This window comes from Mus caroli, chromosome 7, assembly GCF_900094665.2.
Source record: "Mus caroli chromosome 7, CAROLI_EIJ_v1.1, whole genome shotgun sequence".
Lineage (NCBI taxonomy): Eukaryota > Metazoa > Chordata > Mammalia > Rodentia > Muridae > Mus > Mus caroli.
The window spans coordinates 80,783,390-80,806,237 of record NC_034576.1 but is presented as its reverse complement, the minus strand read 5'-3'; the positions used below and the strand labels follow the sequence as shown (position 1 = coordinate 80,806,237).

Sequence of the window (22,848 nt, the reverse complement as noted above, 5' to 3'; positions counted from 1 at the left end):
ACCTTACCAAGTATTTCTAGAAAAAGGAATGGGAGCATGATGTGGGTTCACAGGCTGATGGTCAGAGAAGACCTGTTATGATACACTGAAGCATAGTGTTTAGCATCTAGACCATTCTCCCCACCATGCATATCCAAAGCCTGGATGTGGTTACTCAGCAGGTATATGGGTCATAGAGCCTAGCTGAAGTCTGCACCATTTAATTGACTTCCACTCTGTATAATAGAGTTTTCTTTCTTGACTGGCTAAACTCAAATCTATTGTAGGGATGATGAAAGTAAGGGAAGCTTGCTGCTTTTTGTTTGTTTGCATTTCTTTTTCTGAGCAGGGAAGATAGTTAATTATACTTTGTTGGTCTCTCTGGACTCTCCCAGGTCTTAGAAAGCCATAACAGACTAGAACATACAAGTGGAGATTTGAAATTGGCTTTTTGGGTTGTACTTAATATTTCTTTTTTTGGTTTAAAGGTAAAAAACAAACAAAAGAACAAATAAATAATAGAAAAAAGGAGCTCACTCCAAATAGTACACCTTTACTGTTGCTCTAGCAGCCAGTAACTTTACTCTTACTCCTAGGAAAGCATCAGGGAATAAACCCATCTCATTGCTTTGGGTGTCAGGACAGATCTGAGGAAGTGAGGTCAGTGGGAATTGTCCACAGTCCATGTATCTCGAATTCCCTCTTCATGAACTCTAAGTCAGGCTGTTAGCTGAAGCTAGATGGCTTGAAAATATATGTCTTTTGTTCCAAAGGAGTATGAAATAAAGAAGGATAGCTATTTCAGTGAAACTCAGCTTTGCTGGTAGGTAAATCTACATTGGCCACACTGAAAGAATGGATTGTAAAATCCCTTTATACTTGTTTAACTCCACGCCTTGAGATATGCTTAACCACCACCCCTAAACACACACTCCAAATATTTTGAAAAAATGAAAGACAGGAATACATATGCCTGAAGTCACAAAAATATTTCTAAAGTCTTACCCTCTTTGGAAGACATCGTTGTTACTAAAGGGTTCTTGGTCAGCTATGCTCACTCCCTAATATTTAGCTATTATCAGCACCATGTGCTCAATGCTTCAGTTCAATTTTCTTATTTTGAAAATTAGGACAGAAATATTTACTCAGCAGAGGTATGTTTATGTTAAGTGAGGAACTTAGCTTGTGTGAAGCACTGGTAATGCAATCCTTGCTAGACAAACTATGGCTTTTACTGTCTCCTCAGCACTCCTTACACCCAAAGCAAGAATGCTCTGGAGATAGTCTCATTTCCAGATGTGATTCTTGGATCAGGAAGAGGAACTCCTGACCACTGGAAAATAAACTAGGCTCATATCGCTGCCCTGAAGGAGGAGGGTTAAGATGATCACCTCAAGGAAAATTCCTTCCCGAGGTTTTAACTTCCATAGAAACAGTGGGCCATCGGCATTGCCCTTCTATCTGGCCAGTGTTTGTATGCTCTTGCTTCCAAAGCATAGAGCTGTGCCTAAATTTGAGAGATTTATGTAAGACTTTCTTGTTCAGTATATACTGGCAAAGGCTCCAAGGAATGTGGTGATTTGTCAGAGAGACAGAACACCAGGAAGGATGCTTTCTGTAACCCAGGTCAAATTTGCATTGCTCTACTATTCTTGATTAGTAGGACCAAGAACTTGCTGACTACTCAACTTTCTAACTAATATAGATAAACACAGATAATTTAGGTGTTTGTGCGCATGCGCATGCACACATGCACTCAAAGGTGTGCAGGTGTTAATGTATGTGTCTGTCAGCCTGGGCTTGCTTGCTCTGTGAAGATTCTAGAATGCACACAGGAGGTCAGGAGGATAGATAAAGATGAGATCCACCTTATATTTTTTTCCCTTTTCATTTTTAATTTCTTAAAACAAAGAGGCACCATCTGGCTCATACATAAGTGGTATGCAAATGATTTACAGAGGTGAACTGCCAAATTTCCTGTTACACATTTAGATTGAAAAAACAAACATGCCCACACCAAAGCAATGGAGCAATTTCTTGCCTCTTTACAATGGGCTGGATGGCAGCCACCTCTTCTTCCCGTGGCTCATTGATGCTTCCAAGGACACCTGTAAATGGGCTTTGACAAAGGTGGTTGTTAGATACCATGGTTACTTTCGTAGATCTTCAGAGAACTCAAGGAGATGGGTGATCGGATCTATAGTTAAATAAGGTTTCAGACATCCCGAAGAGGAGCAGGCTGAGCCCCCAGAGCAGGCCCGTGTTCAGGTGTGTTCACTGGAGAGGGGAGATGATAGTTCATTGAGATCTTGAAAGGACAGGACTGGAGGGGATAGATACTGTGATCCACGAAACCCAAAGTGAAATGACTCTGTTGTCCTCTGTCCCTCATACCCAGCACTAGGCAGAATTAACAGAATTATCAATGTAGGAAAATAGTGTGTGTGCGTGTGTGTGTATGTGTGTGTTTCGGGTTAAGCAGGAAATGGATCACACCAGACCAGGAGCCCACACACAATCAGATATCCACCACTGAGAAGCTATCCTTCGGCAGTCATGACCAAAGAAGTAGATGGATCTTTTCTAAACAAGTAGACTAATTACCTGGGAAGAATGCCCTGCAGAAACAGGCAAGTGGTAATCTGGATTGCCTGAATCTGGGATGTGTACTTTAGGTTATAAGTGGGATTCTAACCATAAAGTAGGTCTGAGGCTAGCAGTGGTTCACTGGGTTTCAAGATGAGAATTCTGGCACCGAGTTCTTAGCAACTCTTGAACAAGTTAAGCAAAACAGTCCATAGGACATGGAAATAATTTAGGACAAGATGAGCTGGTGGTAGAATAGTTCATTCTATGGTGTTACAATAGTCTCCTCACAATGATGAAAATGATGGACTCTTTGATATATATATATATTTGCTATAGTCATCCTAAGCACTTGATCCTTTTAAAGGCAGCTAGAATGAAAGAGGGACATAGAATAATGTTGTTAATGAGTAAATGTGGATGGACTAGACATGAGGGTATTACTTCCCTTCTTAATAGAGTGAAACTTATATAAGGCACATATCTTAGGATGAGAAAACAGCTTAATAAACATTAATCACTGCTACTATTATCAGAGCTAACATACAAAAGCTTTCTATTCTGAGCAAAGAATTTGCAAAGGTCTTATAATACAGGTTGATCACTGTAACAAATAAGTTGGGGAACACACAATGATCCAACACAAACAGAAGCTCATTTCCAGGACATGTGTCAGTATTTCAGGTGAATCTACTGGAAGTATAACATTCCTCCACACTCTCATGCAGGCCACCATGCTCTTTGTCTTAGTGACCCTAAGCACTTGAGCCATTTATAGCCAGCAGGAATAGAAGAGGAACATAGAATAATGTTAATTAGGATAGACTTGACATGGCACCATCATTTCCCTTCTTAATAGAACCATTTATATACTTATACATTTATAAGGGAAGCTGACAAATGGAGTATAACAGTGTCTCACATGGAAAAGAAGATTCTGGTGGGCAACTGACCATCTCAAAAGGGAAGAAAAGCCAGTATCTCTTCTAACATTTGATTACAACAGCACATCCATACAAGGAAAGCGAAAACAAGATATTCTTTCTTCTATTGTTCCTTTATTTGAATGCAAACTTATGGTGCTCTGTGGAACTTTTAAGCCATGGTGGACTTGGTCCACTGCCACAGAGGAGCTTCAGTTCACTACCCTGGAGAACAAAAGGGTAAGCTCACAATGAACCATATGCTATGGAACAGGAGGGAAAAGGAAGAATGTATGACTCAATAGGACTCTCAGTTTTTAAGAGTACATGTAGGGCTGGAGATATGGCTCAGCAGTTAAAAGCACTGCATCTCTGCCAGATGATGCAGGTTCAATTTTCAGCACCCACATAGCTCCTCCTGTGTTCTATAACTCCAGTTTCCAGGATCTGATGGCCTCCCCTTGCTTCTACACACACAATGCACACAAGCAATGCACAGACACACACCAGACACACATGCAGAAAAAGTACTATATAAAATTAAAATAACAGCAATCTTTAAAAGAAAAGATAACACATGTAGGAGAGTGAAGAAAGACTGGCTACAGAAGCTTGGCTTATAAGTCCATGGCAATTAAAGAAGACACCAGAGCATGCTGCAAATTTTAACTGGTCTCCACACCTACACTACCAAATCTGCCTAGTGTAGGGGTAGGTCTTTCCCAAAATTCAGGGAGACTCACAGGTTGAGGGCTCACACATGGGTTTGAGGGATCCTACAACATCCTGAAATTATGAGAGTGAATCTTATTGGTTGTTTCTTTTGATTTTTATCCTTTCTGGGTTCAGAGCTTTCTGAAGAATCCTAGAGGAGTTTATGGCTCACACAGACTACCCTAGTGAGTTTCCAGAACAAAAACAGGAGTCCAGGACTTCTCCAACTTAAGGGCTAGGGAGGGAAGCCATGCCATTATTGTAATTGGGACCTGGGGTTAGAATAAGGTCTGCTTGACCAAAATGTTCTTTCCAGTTTTATAAGTAGTAAGAATGGTGGCTGGTTCTGCATCACCTGAGGTAAAATCTCTCTGTGTCTTGATTACGTGTTTCTTATTGTTAACTGGAAAGAGGTCATTTGATGAGAGTCAAGTGGTTAACAGGGTGCTGAGGAAAGCCAGCCATCTATAAAATGACTTGGCATTTCTTTTACCTTTAAAATCTAATGATGCCGATTAAAGTCAAATGACGTTCATAATCACAGGTTGCCATCATGTTCCTTGCTCAATGTTTGTATTTTGGGAGGCCCATCTAGCAACAGCCACCCTTCCTTCTCTACTGCACAGACTGTGTGTTCTGAAGAGGAGCGTGGATGAGTGTGTGCTTGAATAACAAGTTGTTGTTAATGGCGATCTTACTCTGCAGCCACAATGGGCTTTCTCATATGGATTCTCAGATTAAGTATCTCAGATCCACCTACACACCTGGGAAAACTGAAGACCTTACCCATCAGAGGCAGAAATTGTGTTTTCTAGCTTACATTCTGATAAGAGCTGTTCCTCATCCTAAGGACTGGTCTTGACTAATCAGGAAAGTTGTTCTTCTAGAGGTAGAAATAAGGCTGGGAGCTTCTAGGTTTGGACAATTACTCCATCCATGCCACTTTGGTTGGAAAACTACCATAGAGTGAAGGAGTCACTCTTTCTCACCTGGTGTGTCAAGCAGAAGTATGGCCACCTGACTGCTAATCAGTAGAAGAAGTATTGGCAGCTGTGCAGACAGGTCCTTGAGGGATACTGACTTCATTGGAAGTGTTTTGGCACTGTGGTCTTAGGCATTGGGTTCTTTTAAATAGACCCAAGAAAGCAAGGAAGGAAAAAGACACTGACTGTCAAACGTTTAACCCTTCATGAACCTTTCTAGTGACCAGACCCTGTGGCTGAGCATCTATGTTCTTTGATTGCTTTGAATCAACTCTCTTGATATTTATACAGAGCAAAACAGTGAGGAGTTGTATCCCATTCTATCCTGTTTATTAGGGGTAAGTCTAGATTCCTTTAGGAAAGGTACAAAGATGGTAGAGTTGTCATTAGCCCTTCATCTAGTTTTCCTTACTGCAGAGCCATGGCACCTTTGTCAAAATAAGAATTAGCAATGGCAAAGTGTTTATTCAACTTCAGAGTATTTGGAGTTTTTTTTCAGTTTTCTACCATCATTCTTACAATTCCAGGAGCCCAAGACACCACATTAATGCAACTGATTGCCCTTTAACAGCAGTGGTACCGCTGATGTACCTGCACTGGGGCTCAGGATTCATAAAATAGATCAACTCTCAGGCAACAACAAGGTGCATAGTCACTAAGAAACCCTAACCCCTATGTTGAGAATATGTTGTGACTCCAGGTTTCAGAAATAATTCCTTTGAAACTATTCAGTTCTGAACAATCCAGAACTCACATGTGGGTAAAACCTTAGTTAATTTTCTCTGGCAAGGTTTGGAATAGACTAGGCTAAAGGAGGCAGGGGAATTCTCTTTAGACTCCACAGTGCCTGGTCTGTCCCATTATCTGTTCATTTCTTCAGCTCTGGTATAGGTTTTATAGTGCTCATTAGAAGACATGGCACAGAGTGGACTTCTCTGCAGACAGATGCTATACTATAGTCACTTTGAGTGAATTTAGAGACACAACTTAAATGCTAATGTCTATTAATCTGTGCAAAGCTGCCAAGAGAAAGGAACACAAAGGAGGGAATCAGTAGCTAATTATAGTAGGAATTGCAACCTCACTTCCTCGATTAAAACTAGTGGATATGAACACTCATTATCTATCAAATAACAGACATTGTAGAAATGTAGACATCTAGTGAAGGATGGAAATGCTTTTAGAACTCTGGTATCAGTGAGTGCTCTGTGTCTTTATCAAGGCATCACATCTATTGTAAAATGTCAAGCTTGGTCTGTAGTTCTATATTTCTTTTTCATATTGTGTCTTCTGTGGGGATAAGTTTTTCATATGATGCTAAGAGTGGAGGAAGCTGCATTTTGGTCTAATAGGTGGGAGGCACAGCTAAAAGGATAAGAGAATGCCAGTTTCTTTATCCTCTACTATTGCTTTGACCTCAGGTCAAACATGTTCATTTTCCCATCCCCTTTCCCTCTTCTGATTGCCATTAGAAAACTACTTTGAATTTTGAAACAGATATTTTTACATAAATACTTAGATCTAGGTTTGTGACTGAGGTTTAATTTGTTCTTTGGGACTCTAAGATAGGCTAACAGAGTAAAGGATTGGCTCCAGGAGGCAATTCCTTTATATTATTTTTCCAGAAATTGGGGTTATCTAAATCTTTCTTGCATCTATACACCCTAATACTGTCTTCTTTCCTAGAAAATTCTGTACTTCATTTCAATCTAATGGAACAGCAGGGGTAGCTATTGCAGCCCAAGCATTCTATGAAAGGCAAAGTGGACATAGGAAAGGCTTTGGTGCTTTAGGCCTTTATACTGTATATGTGCAGTATAATGAGGTAAGATGACCAGGAAACTGAACTACACACAAATGGACTCTAACATTGTTGAGAACTTGTTTAAGACATTTGCTCTCAGTGACCTAAAGAATATTGTCCTAGGGAGAATCCTTCAATCTTTGATTATGGACACTTTATACCCATTGACTACTGCGATGGCTAGAAGCCCACTGTGTTGACTACCGATGTGAAACAAATCTCTTTCTTGCCTATGCTCAAAGCTGATCTTTTGTAAAGTACCAATCTCCTGGATTTCTCTCCACCACCTTGACTTTCTCATCTCAATCTCACAAGTGTGGTCTTTCCAAATACAAACACCAACATTTTCTGCACTGGATGGATACATGGCTGAGACTTTGGGAAGTTACTGAAGGCTTTCCTTCATCAGTTTTCCTGGAGCAAGAATAAAAGTCTAGGACTCAGTTCAGTCATTAAGTCATGTTGGAGACATCAGCTTTTTAGTAACCTCAACTGTCAACTCATAGAGTGGAATGGTGCCTTCTTTTTCAATATTTTTTCATATCAGTAAAACTTTTCCTCCAAGTAGAACTCAGAACATAGATATGTAGACAGATAGACAGACACATGGGACATTAGAAATCCATCTTCCTTGATATGAGTAGTTGATGAACAATCCTGGGTAGTCATATTGAGTTAGAACATAACTGGTCCAGACAAGGGACCATGAGACTCTGTGCCACAGGAGCAGAAAAGGATTGAAGTTACCACCAGAATATCACTGGGACTTTGAAGGCCACAGCTGAAGACTCAAAGTCATTGCCATGTTGGACCTTAGAAACAAGTAACTGTAGTTTTGGGTTAGGATACATTTTTAAAAGTGTGTATTTTAGGCCACCCAGTCCCCTCTACATCCTAAGAAGTTTAGAAATAAATGAGAAGTTCCAGCTCCTTCAACTCTAAAGAAACCTCCTGTGGGATCCTTAAATGTCACCTCTGTCGTCCTGATGGCCCCAGGCAGGCTGGCATCAGCATCAAGCCAGGCAGATGGACTGTTGGCTTTGTTCCAGGGCTGATGGGATTCCTTCCTCAGGTTTCCTCACTTATCCATTCCAGCTGTGGCAAACTGATGTGATAGCCAGTGAGCACTCTGTCTTTATAATTCTTGGCACTCTTTAGAAGTGTGACTGACATTTGTCATCATCTCTACCCAGAATCCTACATGTTTCAAATAAGCCTATCTATCCTCTGTCCCCTGGGAGAAAACTGACATACACTATAAAATAATATTATATCTCCTCAGAAAAACTAAGAAGATTGGAGTGATAAAAATGACTGTGTACTTTATACATAGGCAACTAATTATATTTTGTTTATCTTGACTGACAAGAGAACCAGTGGAGTGAAATCTGTGCCCCTGCTTTGCTCTGCTAAAAATGATATTCTGAGAGCAGTTTCCCAGTGATCAATCTTGATGCAGTCTCATCTCTCTGAAAGGCTGAAACCTGGCTGTTCTCTTCCATCAAGGAAGGTGGTACATGAGTGGGATGGACATTATTATTGCTTGCCTGTCTCCATGGGGACAAGACAGGGAAGATGCTCCAGGAGAAAATCCCAAGAACAGGAGGAATGTTTTATTGAAGCCAATTCTGATGAGGGGAAGCAGGCTGCAGGAGGCCGTGGAGTGTGGTGAAGAGTCCCTGGTTTCTCTCCCCATGCCTGTGGAGGGTGGTGATAGATGCAACATGACAGACACCATTTTCCTTCTGAAGTGCAAAAAGCCTTTTGTTTACTGAGACAAGCGGAATATATAACATACAAAAACACATAAATTTCCATACAAATATCTTCCCTACGAGCTGTAATTAAGATATTTGCATGTAAAGAGAACAATATATTCCCTTGACTTCCTCCTGGTAGGGAATTGTGTTTCTCTCATAATCCACATAGCTCAAGAATATGTGAATTGTCTGACAAAACAGGATGAGGAGGAGGAGGAGGAGGAGGAGCTCAAGGAGAACAGAGGATCTGATCAATGCAGCAACTTTGTCTCCTCCTCCTCGCCCCCACTCTCCTATAATCCCAGAGTTAGCCTACCACATAGGACAAAGCTGGAGGTAGGAAAGGTGAGGTGAGTGCCCACTAAATCCTAAGTTAGGCTGTATTCATTTGAATCTTCAAGCTTCTTCCACTTTGAGCTATTCAACCTCAGGAAATGTACTTAAATTCTCTAAGCCTCAGATCTCTTATCCAAAAAAGAAAGAAAAAAAAAAAAAGGAGAATGAGGGAGAACAATTTCTTCTTTTGTGTGGATTAAATAAGATAATGTATGCAAATTGCCTGGTACCTATTAGGCACTCAATAGATGGTTATTATCATTCCATGTAAGTGAATAAGGGAGAAATTATATATAAGAAATTTTAAATAAGTTACATGCCAAAGTATTTCCTATGATAAGCCTTTGGTGCTGGATCCTGAAATTAAAGGAGAGAAGAGTCTACTGAAGAGAATGCTGAGATATAGAAAACAAAGCCACGCACCCTGCCAGGTCCTTCCTGGTCAAGTTAGTCTACTGCAAGGCCAAGGAGAAAGGGGACGCATATCAGTCAGTGAGGGCCTTCCTCATTTTGAAATTGCTGGCTTCAACCAACTACTATTTGCAAATGGAACCTTGAGTTTTCAGAAACAGAGCTTCATTTTCCAGACTTTGTTTACTACCAGTCTCTTTCTTGAGTATTCTAAGTGTATGTGTTCTGGTGTCTTAGGGGAAGAAGTGAAGCTGGCTGAGGTTTTACCTTCTTTTCTCTTTCTATTTGTAATGATCTTATCTGTGTCTTTTCATGGGCAACCTGAGGTCAGAGATATGAAAGTTCTTTGTACTGTGTTGGCTTGGTATAATTGCTTTTAGTCCTTCGGTCCCACTGAAGATCCTACCTAAAGGCAGTGCTGATACCCTGATAAACAGTGGCACAGGATTAGTGAATGTGTCAAGCCGGAATGAGAAGTTCTCTATCTCTTTCACTCTAACAACCACCATGACATCTTGTCTACATCTTCTCCACTGACTGACTTGCTTCAGGCTGTACAATCAGGTTGGATAATTCTGTGTACTTAGTTACTCATTTCTTTCTAGTGGAGCAATTGTCAGCTACACATAATATAGCATTCCCTGAGCAATGTGATGGTCTGTATCTAGGGTGGGAAAAAGGCATGTAGTGATATTTACCATGGATTTAGAAAAGGAATTGGTGGCATCTGTGTCCTGTTGTTCTCAGGCTTGGCATGCATTATTCCAGTCTGTGATTTTAATTTGGGGATTTTTCTCTACTCTATAATGCATGTTCTAGCCACCAGTTCTCACACACAAGTGGAGGGACTCCAATACAGCATGGATTTGAGCTTATTGAGTGTTCTTATGTTGAAAGAACATGTACAGGGGATAGGGTTTACCAGATAGACCGGCACAACTGGGCTTCACTTAGTTTACGTGTTCAAGTCTATAGATGAAACTAATACCTTAGTGTCCTAAATTATCTTCAGTTAAGCAGTTGTTTGTAGATTAGTATATTCATGCAGAACCAAAAGTAATTTGGTTCTGGATAGATTTAATGTCCTGTTACATCCCATCCTTCCAAGTTTTAGTAGTCCAGTCACATGTCTCTCTACCAGCTCAGTGACACCAATTCTATGCCAACCTGTACCCAGGTGCCAGCACTATTTTAGGCAATTATTTTTTCTTCTTGTTGTTTTGCAAAATTGAGAGGTCAAAAACTTGGGTTCTGTGCTAGAATGTTCCTTCCCAGAAGATCAATTTGTCAATAATCTTTGGGTGTTGTCATTGGATTGAACTGTTTCCCTACATACACGAACCACTTTCTACATAATTATTTTTATAAAAAAAATCTTTGATAAATCTTTGCTGAGATTTGAGCAAATGATCTGCAGTGGCAAATTTGTGGAATCCTGACTTGGAATTAAGTTAAAAGTGATCTTGTCAAACCTTCTTGACAGATGAGTTGACAAGGACACTGGAAGAGAGAAAGGGCAAAGGGTGGGAGGGAGAGAGGGGAGATGAATTGTCAAGTGCATGGATTTAATTATTAGGAGCAGAAAATATTGTCCTTTATTGGAGATCTGAGGTTCATCTCTGATTTCCATTTTAGTATGTTATGTTCACTGGCTGTTAGGAGTATCCCACTTTATATATCACAAACATGTAAACTGAGGCTCAGAGATTAATTGGTAATCCTCAGGTTGGTTGTTTTGTTTCATACAAAGGCTTGTTTTGAAGAGATTAACTATTAATATAATTTTTAAAAGACCATAGCAATATAGTATGGTCCCCTTGAAATAAGTTGGAATTCCAAGGTACAAGTATAGTTATATATTAATCCAATACTATGCGGTGTTTATTCTAATAGAGTTTTATGGCAAAGCTATTTCAAGTAAAGGAGATGAACATTTGGTATGACTCAGAGATGGTTACAGTGGCAAACAAGGAGACTTTAATTTAGGGGACTTGGGGATTCCACTGTTCTTGTTGAAAAAGCAACAGCAAGGGAATTGATCCAAGTGGGGTCCGAAGATAGTAACACAGGTCAAATGAAACTCAATGAAAAGTTAAAGATGCTAGAAGTAAAGCAGGTAATGGTCACATTCCGGGCACGCTGTCTTAATATCCATAAGTGTGTTGTAGGGAGGAATTATTTTAGCATATGTTTATTATGAAAATACATACTTAAGAGTACAAATATTTGGTTATTATAGCTTGAGATGACTTCAATGGAAATGCCTTATTCCATAAAATTTATATCACTTGTACCCAACATTTGACATATATATATATATATATATATGATATGTATATATATATGATATGTATATATATGTTTATATATCATGTATATGTATATATGTGTATATATACATATATATATGGCATTTTATAACTGTTCTTTAAGTGAAATACAGCAGAAGATAGACATACATGTTAGTGAATGATCTCAATGATGATTTACAGCTTTAGTGCTGGAGATGCTAAATGAACACATGGCTAGACTTTAGTAAACAGATGCTTTGTGGAGGGTGGTCCTTTCTTATTTTGGTGTGATGAGTGGTTTCTGCTTCATTTTTTTTCAATAATTTATTTTTTTAATTCACTTTACATCCTGATTGCAGCCCCACTCCATTCTCTCCTCCCAGTCCCACCCTTATGAGTCCTTCCCTCCATTACCCCCCTACTCTCCTCAAAGAAGGGGAATCCCTTCTTGGGTACCATCCTACACTGGGGCATGTAGTCCCAGGAGGACTAAGCACATCATCTCTCACTGATACCCGGCTACTGTCTCATTTTTTAAGGCAAACAGTGTAGGTAGGACTAGCAAACTCTAGAACTATTTAAGACGTGAGGATGGTGAAGATTAGTTTAGTAGGCCTTAAGTGAAAATAGGAAATTCTGGGTTGTAGGGCAGTAGACTCTTTCTCCCCACTGATTTTCTAGAAAATCCATACACATGCCTTTTCAAGGTGCCACAAGGCACTCATACATTGGGTATGAGGTTGCAGTTGGTGACTGCAGAGTTTTGCCTTATTCTAAGTCTACGATACTAAGAACATTTCTACAATAGAGATTCCTGAAATGAAGCACTGTAATGTTAGGATCCACTATGCATGAGCAAAGAACTGTCAAGTGTGTGTTTCTGTGATGCTGAGACATACTAGAGTAAATCTATCCTACCCATATCTTCAAATTCACAGCTCTACATTCAAATTCATAGCTCTACATTCTTCCCCAAATCATGCCTCCTCTGACCCTTCTCTACCTCAGCCCTCTCTGGAACTATCCTTATCCTGCTCCAAACTGTTGTCCCTCTTTCTACTCTAAGAATTTACCAACCCCTTTACATTAAAGAAAAAAATTGCTTAACCTTTCTATCCCTACCAACATTCATTCGTCTTTGCTAGTACTGAAATAGGTAGTTTTTGTCCTTTAATTTTCATTTGAGGGGTTTCTGATCTTACCACTTCACTGATTATGACTTTGGATGGTCAGTACTTATCTCATAATGCCCATATTTGAATGTATTTCCTCAAGGGTAATCATTTATTAACTGTCTAATAAACATCATTGTTAATAACAGCCCCATTTCTGACCCCTTCCTTACTCCCACCAACTTAGCATCATATTCCCATTTAATGCCTGGGTGATGTCTTACTTTTCAATGTCCCCCCCCTGCCTTTGGCAGTCCTTTGCTTCTCTCGTGGGTTTTTGTGATTCTTTCTATTCAAAGTTCTGAAGTCATTAGTTGAGAGCCAACAGCTTTTCATGCTTAGAATCCTGTTTTGCTTTTAAGCCTCTGTCCCTTTTTTTCTGTGATTAAGACATCTATAAGCTTCCTCTAGAGGGCTCACTGGGAATTAAAGCTTTGCTTTTTGGAAATAAGCAGTACCACCTCTTTAGACAGTGGAGTAGTACCACAGGCACAGTATCACCTCCTCAGACAGTGCTGTGGAGTAGCCTGTTAGCATGCATGGAAGCTTGCATGGGAGGTCCTTTAAGGGGAATCTTATTTGAACATATCTTTGCCACCTTCTGACTATGTCTAGCTTCATGGCATCTCAAGGTCACTTGTTCTTTGCAGGAACCCTAGTCCCATCATTCTGATTTTCATTCTTATTCACCCTCTCACCTCCGATCATTTAAGATCCTAGAGTGAATCCTCATTTCTCCAAGATATCAGTCTGTGCTCTGAGGTCTCCTTCCTGAATCTGCTACAGAAGCTCTGTAATTCTATCCAGTCAAGCCAGCATGAGTCCTGGTTCACATGATGACAGTATACTCCTCTCCACAGATGCACAATGTTCTCTGTAGTTGCTGGAGAAGACTGCATGAACAAAATATGACTCACAGAGCTTTGACAACGGAATTTATTTTCTCAGAGGTCGAGGCTAGAGTTCCAAATCAAGGCATAGGCAGCTTTGACTCTTTCTCAGGTCTGCCCCCCTTACCTTGTAGATGGTCACCTTCATAAGATCTTCCCTCTATAAGTTTCTTTGTTCAGATTGCTACTCTTTAAAGACATCAGTCATAGATTAGTGCCCAACATAATGACCTATAAATCTCTTATATATGCTATGGACACAATCTAGGGAAGTGGGAGTTAACATTCCAACATAGTAAATTTGTATGAGGGACACAATTCAGCCCATAATCCCTTCTCTGTCAAACTGCCCATCTGTCTGTTCTTTTCTTCATCCTCCTTGTTATTTCCTGCTGTCTATCTCACAATGTCATCAAAACCCACCAAGTTCATTTTATCATCTCCATAGGATGGGTTTCTCAGCCTTACCCTATGAATTTGTACACATGGACTTGCTGCTTCATAAACAGGCTCCAATGACCAACTTCATCCTTATGTGGTTCCTTTGCCTCTGGCTCTATAGAGATGTAGGCTGTGTGTGTCTTTTGTTCTTTTAACAGAGTTCTTGACCCCAGAGGTGCTTAAGAGAGGTCAATGCTACATGATTGTGAATCATTCCTTAGAAATAGCCAAGCTTAGTCCTGTCCTCTAACTTTTAGAGAAGGGTATCAAGGGAAATGGGACTTTCCAGGGGATGATGAAGAATTCAAATTCAGATTCTGTTGACAGTGGAAGGAAGCAGAGGGTGCCAGTGTCCATGCAGATGACACCAATATACATGGTGTTCAGCTATCTGAACTTACTGACCTACTTTCCAAACAGGAAAAACAGGAAAAGAAAGAAAATGAAGGATTCTCATACCATGGGAATACTAGTGAATTCATAAATTTTCTGCTAATACAAGAAGAATAACTACTCCTTCAGGAGCTTTGGAAAAAATGCCTTTTCTTTGACCTAAGGGGTTAAGAATATCAGATAAAATGCACTTCCTTCTAGAGTGGTAGTGGCTGGGGCACTAATCCTGTGGAAAGAAGAATTGACCCATAAGCCTCTTGAGCTTTGGTGGTCCTCAGAGGCAGAAGTTGAGTGGTATGGACTACAAATAGGGCTATGGTGGTGTGGCATTTAGGTAGTGCATGAAGCATTCTTTTTTTTTTTTTTTTTTTTTTTGGTTTTTTCGAGACAGGGTTTCTCTATGTAGCCCTGGCTGTCCTGGCACTCACTTTGTAGACCAGGCTGGCCNGCACTCACTTTGTAGACCAGGCTGGCCTCGAACTCAGAAATCCGCCTGCCTCTGCCTCCCGAGTGCTGGGATTAAAGGCGTGCGCCACCACGCCCGGCGCATGAAGCATTCTTGATTCGTCATCTGAGTGTAGGCAGTCAGTCAGGAGTCTGCCTAGGCATGTAGGACAGGACACTAGAGGCTATGTTCAAGAGAGACATCTATTTCATTAAAGACAGGCCTGCTTCCCTTCTCTCCCCCATCCCTCTTTTCTCCTCCCTCTTCCCTCATCCCTTTTCTTCTCTTTCCTCTTCTTCCCTGCTCTCTTCCTCATTCACTGTCAGGAAGGGCCATGCCAGAAGGGCCCATTCAACGTGTCGTGGCAGCAGCAGAGGCTAGCAGCGTCAGCAGCTTCCACAGTGAGTCTGGATTTCGTTTCTGGGGCCAGGGGATGGACAGGGTTGTCCACACACTGACAGCTTGCAGGCTTTGGAGAGGAACTTCCATGTACGGGAGGCTGCTGCCAACTTTGTTTTGACTGTTTTCCCCTTTATGGGGGCATCAGTTAACTTCCATGGAGGTTCCCTGCCAAAGCTTTTGGTGTGCTTGTGTTGTCTCATGGGGATGCAGCATGGTGGGGGTATGGGGCCATGATCTGCTAAAAATAGGTGCATATCTTGATTTAGGTGGCTGTCAGCAATTCTGTCCAGGCCTGTGTGTTGGTGAAGGCTGGAGGCTCTGCATGAATGGTGGTTTGGCTGCTTTTTTTGCATTTCAGGAAGTGTGGCCTTGAGTCTTGCATATACTTTGGTTGTCTGATGCTCCATAAGAAGTTCCCTTGAGGGATCTGAGAATACCATAAGCAGATAGGCCGATGGGTTGGAGAGCAGAAATTGTGTACTTGATCTCAGATGAATCCTGGTCTAAAATGATGCTGACATTCAGGATAGTTACTAAAGGGCCAGAGTAAGTAAGGCATTGTGGATATTTGGGGGAGATTTCTATCTCCCCACATCGAGAGGAGATCGACATACTTCAGATCCAGTAGAAGGCTCATTGGTCCAGTCTTGGTTATCAGACTACATCCATTAACCTCTTTCCACTTTTTTTTTTTAATCAGCATTCTTTTTGTTCTGTTTCTAGAACAATCCTCAAAATCACAAAATTGACCCTCATTTAAAAATCTAGCAGAATCCTTGTTTATCACCCTGAGAAACTTCCTCTCCAGGCCAGCTGTTGTGTTCAAACACTGACTGAGTGTGACCTTGAATGGAGAAGCTTTGGTTTTCTTATATGTGATCGTCTGCCAATGCTGCAGTCTCATAGGCAGGTGCAGGGAAACACTTTGAAGATTTCATTCAGTTCCCTCCTGATTTGGTTAGGGAGGTAAATTAAGCATAGCCTTCCAGCTTCTCCTAGAGCCCCAGTTTCATAGGCTTCTCACTGACACTACTACTTAGGTTCAGTTTGTTTAATTTCCAGCCTTGTGCTATGTGACACCTGCAGCCAGAAGGGTTGCAAGAGCTCAGCCTCTACACTTGCTTTCAAAATGTCACCTGTTTTCAGTTACAGTAGGGTCCAACCATTGGTTTCAGGAGTTGACAAGTTTTACCAAAGTGCTAAATTGATCAAAGGTATTAACTCATTGGAACAGTTATTTATTATAAATTGATCATGTGTACTTGATTATTTGGTCCCTGCTAGCATGAATAGAGAAAGCTATTAATACTTAAACAGGAATGGATAGCATGCATTGTACCCTCCTCAAGTACATTAGGACAATGGTGAATAAAATAGGAAAAAAAAATCTCTGTTGATAATTAGGGAAAGCAAAGATAAAGTTTAAGATATATCACAAATTAAAGTGGCAGGTCCTCAAAAGAAAACTAACGAAGAGAGTAGACAGAGAAGTATGTGATGTTGGTAGTGGTGATACTAGTTTATGTGTGTACGTCAGCACATGCATCTATGTGCAGCTTTAGGTAGGATGTCAAAGCAATTGAGCTGCTTAGAAAGGATAGTGCATATTTTATCTAAGTTCTCCAAGCAGGACTTTTATAATTTGGCTAGTTTTTTCAAAAGCAAGTCTGAGCTAAAAATGTCCAAAATCAAACGAAGAAATAAATATAAACTTTAGATAGCAAGGAGAGAATATTTGGTGGCCATGCCTTGTCAAAGTAGGCTTTGCCTGGTAGTTAGCCTAGCTTTCGTGTGCTAGAATCATTACTAAGGAGGACATCAAAAAGTGCATAAGGCTGATGCATTCATTTTAGAAGCAACTTTGTAGGGAGTCTCTTAATTTGTGATTTACGTTGCCATTTAGGATATCTTAAGGCTTCTCTTTCTTCCTTCTGGAATACCAAGGGTGGAAGTGGGAATGGTAACTTGCATTTGACAAACGTCTACTCTAGGTGGGTGCTTTGCTAGGGATTTCTGAGTAAACTTTCTCATTCAGCCTACACTGCTCTCACAAAGAGGTTATCACAGCCCCATTTTGAGATGAACACACTGACATTTAAATGCAAAAATAAAGGAGAATGGAGCCAGAACTGAAACCCAGATGGACCAATGTCTGAAGTCTCCACCTTTATCATCAGTCTGAGTAACCATCTTTGGGTATCAGTTAGCATAAACTAAGGGATTGAAAGTACAGTGGGACTCCCTAGACTACCCTGTGATGTATGTTCTAGTGTGCATGGCTGGGTCAAGAACTAGACATGTTAGGTGGTGTCCACGTTGTTGTTGGTTGTGCATGAAGGCAGAGCAACATCCATCTGCTTCTTCACACTGTGTTCTTCTCGGGAATGGGGATGGCCCTTGGAAAGTTGTTTCTGGAGCATGTGAGCAAGTCTTCTTATGTGATGTTCATGTTAAGCAGAGATGAAAGTGTGACCTTGGTGTAAGAGGGGTCCTGCTTCTCATGCACATCAGAAGGAGGGCCAGTGCATGGTCTTTGGTGTACTTAATTGATGGGGAGAATGCATGCAGAGTCCTAAGACTATCCAAAGGTGTTTTGATGGGGTTGGGTGAAAAGTTGAGTTTGAAGATTGTTTCTAATTCCTGACTGCCTTTGTGATGTGAATGGAGCACACAAACGCCCCTCCTTGGGTTTGGGGATGCTATCTGTGAGAAGCAGATGTATGTGGACCACACCTCAAAGCCCATGCTTACATTGAACAATATTAGCTATGCATCTTTGAATCTGTTTGCAATGTACTCTCATATGTATTCCAGGCAAAAAAAAAAATCAATATCTTGCTTTATACATAAGATGGACTCTTGAGGTTCCATGACCTCCCCAGAAAAGTCACTATTTAGACACACGAACAGACCTGATATAATAAAGAGAAGATGCATCTTAGGATATCAACATTCTTCTCCAGTTTTTCTAAAGGTTGCTGTTTTTCTACCTATAGTGGCTTTGTTACCTGAACTTTCAGAACCTATTTATCCCAGGATAAGTGTTCTGCCCTTCCAATGGCGATTAATTTTTTAACTGCTTAGCATCTTGCAGTGTGATGTCCTGAATATGGAGTCTCAATGTAAGTCAAAGCAAGTATCCTTAAGTTTTACAGGGTGTTCCTTATAGACAGAGGGAAGTTATTCCTTACCTTCCCCTTCCTTTTCTTTACCACTCCAATGACAACGCCAAGAGAGTGTATTACAGGCCTCTGAACACCACTTACTGTAGTCAACTCATTATTCCTCTATGACTTCTCAATCACACCTTGGTTCTTCAAAGCTTATGGGCTGTTGCAGGGTTTTGTCCTTCACTCAGAAGCTAAAGAACAAAACTTCATTCTCTTTCCTAGGATACTTCTCTCTGACTTACAGTTCTGAGTTCCTTCCCCGATAAAAACAAAACACAACAAAAAACAAAACAAAACAAAATGAAACGAAAAACCCCAAACAACGCTTTTCTTCTAAAACATTAAGCCCTTTCAGCATTGACTGACTTCTCCATTTTGTGTCTGTGGAGGTTCCTTGAAGTCCCAATGGGACTGGAAGTGATTAGTTCTAGTTCTTTTTGGGGCTGGTCATCTATGGTCTATTCTGCCCTATATAGGGCACGTCTTAAATCTAAGTAAGGGTTAGTCACTGCTAGAAGAACAATGGATAAGCCTTAGACACAAGCATAAAAGGGCTGGTCAAAATACATTTTCATCTGTGAACTTGCTCTGAGCCCCAAATGTATGTATGTATGTATGTATGTATGTATGTATGTATGTATGTATGTATATTTCTGTCACTCTGTGCCTACCTGTCTATCATCTGTCTACCTATTTATAATTTTACCCATCTGTCAGTCAGTCAGTCAGTCAGTCAGTCAGTCAGTCAGTCAGTCAGTCATTCTGTCTGTCTATCTATCATGAATGGGAATGCATGTGGGCCTGCTCACATAAAGGCCAGAGGATAACTTGCAGGCATCAGTTCTCTCATTTCACCAGGTGGGTCCTGGTGAATGAACTCTGGCCTTCAGGCCTGGTGGCTTTACCTGCTGAGCCACCTTGCTGCAGGCACACTCTTTATACCAGCATGCTAAAGGGTAAGGAGGTTATCTCCCCATTGAAACCAACCCATGCATATACCCTTCTCATTGCATGTCTAAGATCTATAGCAGGTGACTGAGGCAGGCACTGTTCACTCCTCTTTGGGCTGTCACTATTTAAATTGTCACTGAGGCTGTGGGAGAGGTCTGATTTCATTGAATTTGTCTTTAAGCAAAGGTTCATTTAAAACACACTGTAATATTGATAGAGCCAAACATCACCATAGTAAGGTTACCAAATGTAGTATTCTATACCTCCCTGTTATCTAAAATCATCCTGTGACTTGAGAGACTTAAGATTGATCTTTGGAGATGGGCTAGGGGAATGAAAACAATAATCTGTGAAAGGTGCCTCTCATTCACATGGTACCTCAGAAATTTATAAAACCAGATGGATCCATTGTGCACTCCCAGTACTAGTTCCCTGGGTTCTATTCGGAATAGGTGATCTCTCCTTTAAATAACAACTAATCTCTGAATTCTTGGTTCCCTTTAGCACTATAATGATATGAATAGGTATCTAGGGTCAAGCAAGTCCTTAGAAGAGGATACCAAGAGATTCTTGGGATGAGGTAGAGCTCAGGTATTCAAGCTAAGGATCTGTGGGAGCCCCTCAGGAGACAGGAGGTTTCCTGGATATACCATCCAAGGTTGCTCACAGGAAATTATCCTAGTCTTTGTCTTCTGTTCTTTGATCAGAACTTCCTTTTCAAAGGTGGTCAAGTGCATTTGAAACCATAATTGCTGTCACAGACAAATGGCTCATAAGAAATCCATATGTCTAGAAGCATTGTGACACCACCACCAGTGGGTAGACACTAGGAGGGGTGATGAGTTCCGCTGTCTCTGGGCTGGTGCCGGCCTCCTGCCATCAGGAGTTAATTTCTCTGATGCTTATTGCTGATTTCTTCTCTCCAGCCACTTGTGGTTAACCCTGATGGAAAACAGAAGTCCAACAAGATCTCCAGCCAAAATGCTTTTACATGTACTTGGCTGAAGAAGCTGTCATTCAGGGTCACAGGGCGTGAACTATCACATGATGTCCTATGGATGATAAAACCCTGGTGTTTAAGGGCATGTATGGCAGAAGGTGGGTGAAAGGAAACAGTTGTTGCTTTGGCCTTCATTGGGGAAGCCCATTTCTGCAAGACCTTCCACCTTCTACCTTATTTTCTCTTCTTGTGTTCATTTCTAAAATTGAGGCACTTAATCCTAGGAATAGAGACAAAGTTAAGAGTTGAATTTTCCAGTGTTTTACTGGGATTCTTTTAGCTCCAAGTAAAAGAAATATCTAACTCAGAATCCTTTAAGCAGAAAAGACAATGTGACATGTTAATAGTAAATTCAGAAATAGGATTATTTCTGGTTTTAGACCAGGACCCATGTAATAGCACCAGCTTCACCGTATGCTGGTTTCTCTGTCCCCCTTCTCGTTCCCATGTAAGCTTTCTTCTCATTCCTCCATTTGTTTTGTCTTTGACACTGTTATTACAGAAAGAGATATTGATGGGAGAAAGATGTCCAACCAATCAAAGGAAACATATTCTGAATTTTTTAATGATAGATATTGTTGTGGTTGCACAGATCCCTGGAGACTAAGATCAGCATGCAGGATTTGCCTTTCCCAGGGATGGCTGAGTATAGGAATTCAGCTGAGAAATCATCAGTACAACCTCTGCATCCAAGCTGGACATCATGCAGAGAAAAGTCATGACCAAGGAGGCAAAACCCTTGCCTGCTTGCCTTTTCCAGTCTGTCTATGAGAATGAGAAGCATGGGATGCCGTCTGGTGTCATCTTTATGAGTGCTGTCTGGGATGATGTGAGCCCTCATTCGACTTCATTGCATCTGCTGATATGGATATTTCAGAATGAAAATCCCCCTTCAGCTTTAGTGGGGGTGTTTATAGAAGACAAATTCTAAGCTATCTAACACATTTTCCTAAATCTGCTATCCCAACCCATAAGCTTGCATGCTTTAAAACATCTTTACTGCTCAGTCTTCCTTCAACTTGGAAGTGCACAAAAATTTCAACTTGGTGCATTCAAGGCTGCTGACTTTTAGAGTTAGAATATTTTAAGCATAAGTCTTGTGACTTCCATATGTTTTAAAATAAACTACCTATAACCTTTCCCCCTTTCTTTACTTTCTTTACTACTTATAACCTTTCCCTGTTCCTATCTGTCTGCTTTCCTCCATGCAAAGTGGGTGGTGATACTTATTTCTAGAGCCCAGTGTCTCCGGAGGGTGGATGAAGCCATGCATCTTAATGCACTTACCATGTATCATGGCACTGGGTAGTGACTCCTACTAAAGTTGCTCTTCTGTGGCTCTGCTCAATGAGAAATGGGTTCTCTCTATGGCCTCAAAGTTGAAATACTGAGACCATCTTTTTCTTCTGTTATAGTGGAGGCCATAAATTTAGATGAAGATAAAGGCTCTCTTCCTGGAGATTACCTACTCTAGTGCTTAGCCTGGCTCATTTTGGGGGAACCCACTTGATAACTCAAGGAAAGATTGAACTCTCAGTAGGCTGGAAAAGCTTTTAGAAACAGGAATGCATGTAAAAGAGTAGGGCTGTGTTTGTGAGAGGGGAAGCTAAAAACCATCCACTTCCTATTGCTGGCTTAGCATTTAAGACTTTCTCCTGGGTTGGTCCTGAGAGTATCTACATAGCCCCATCTTACATCTTCTAACCATGAAGAGAAAGCCAAGAACGGAGCTTGCTTGCAAAGGGAGATGGTGTTACACACAGCTGACAGATTCAAGAAATAGCCTGAAAAGTCACATGCTACATGGAGCCTGAGCTCTGAGCCTCCATCCTGTTCTGAGACTGCCTTCTGCCCTTGCTTCTCTGCAGAACAGCAGGCTGAGTTGAAGTAAGTGGGTCCTGGAACTTTAAACTTCTCCCGAGGCAGGGAGGGACATTTTGGAATTGTGCAGTCTCTGCTTCACTGGGACTTCATGTTTTGAACTAGGTGATACCTAGAGATCAATCCACATGGTTCCTCCTGAAGCCTATCAACCTACCTTGTAAATAAGGACATAGGAGACTATGTAGTATATGTAGTATCCTGAGGTCACCTGAGGTCGGGCTCTCACTCTCATTGACTTGATCACATATACAGACATGCATGTGCAAGTGTGTACAAGCACACACACTCAGGCACACACAGCTCTCTAGAAAAG

General features: G+C 40.9%; 1 protein-coding gene across 5 annotated transcripts in view; it reads left to right on the top strand.

The window, feature by feature from the left end:
• The window catches only part of Ntrk3 (neurotrophic receptor tyrosine kinase 3), a 397,753-nt gene that overhangs the window by 332,492 nt on the left and 42,413 nt on the right, over nt 1-22,848 (top strand). For 3 of the 5 annotated variants that reach the window (XR_003837160.1, XM_029479478.1, XM_021166476.2), the window contains exon 16: nt 15,455-15,529. The exons of the other annotated variants lie outside the window; for them this stretch is intronic. Coding sequence is in view for 2 of the 3 variants with exons in the window: in XM_029479478.1 (XP_029335338.1) it covers nt 15,455-15,529 (75 nt within the window). In the remaining variant the exon portion in view is untranslated. The remainder of the gene's footprint in view (nt 1-15,454; nt 15,530-22,848) is intronic. 5 annotated transcript variants of the gene reach the window in all.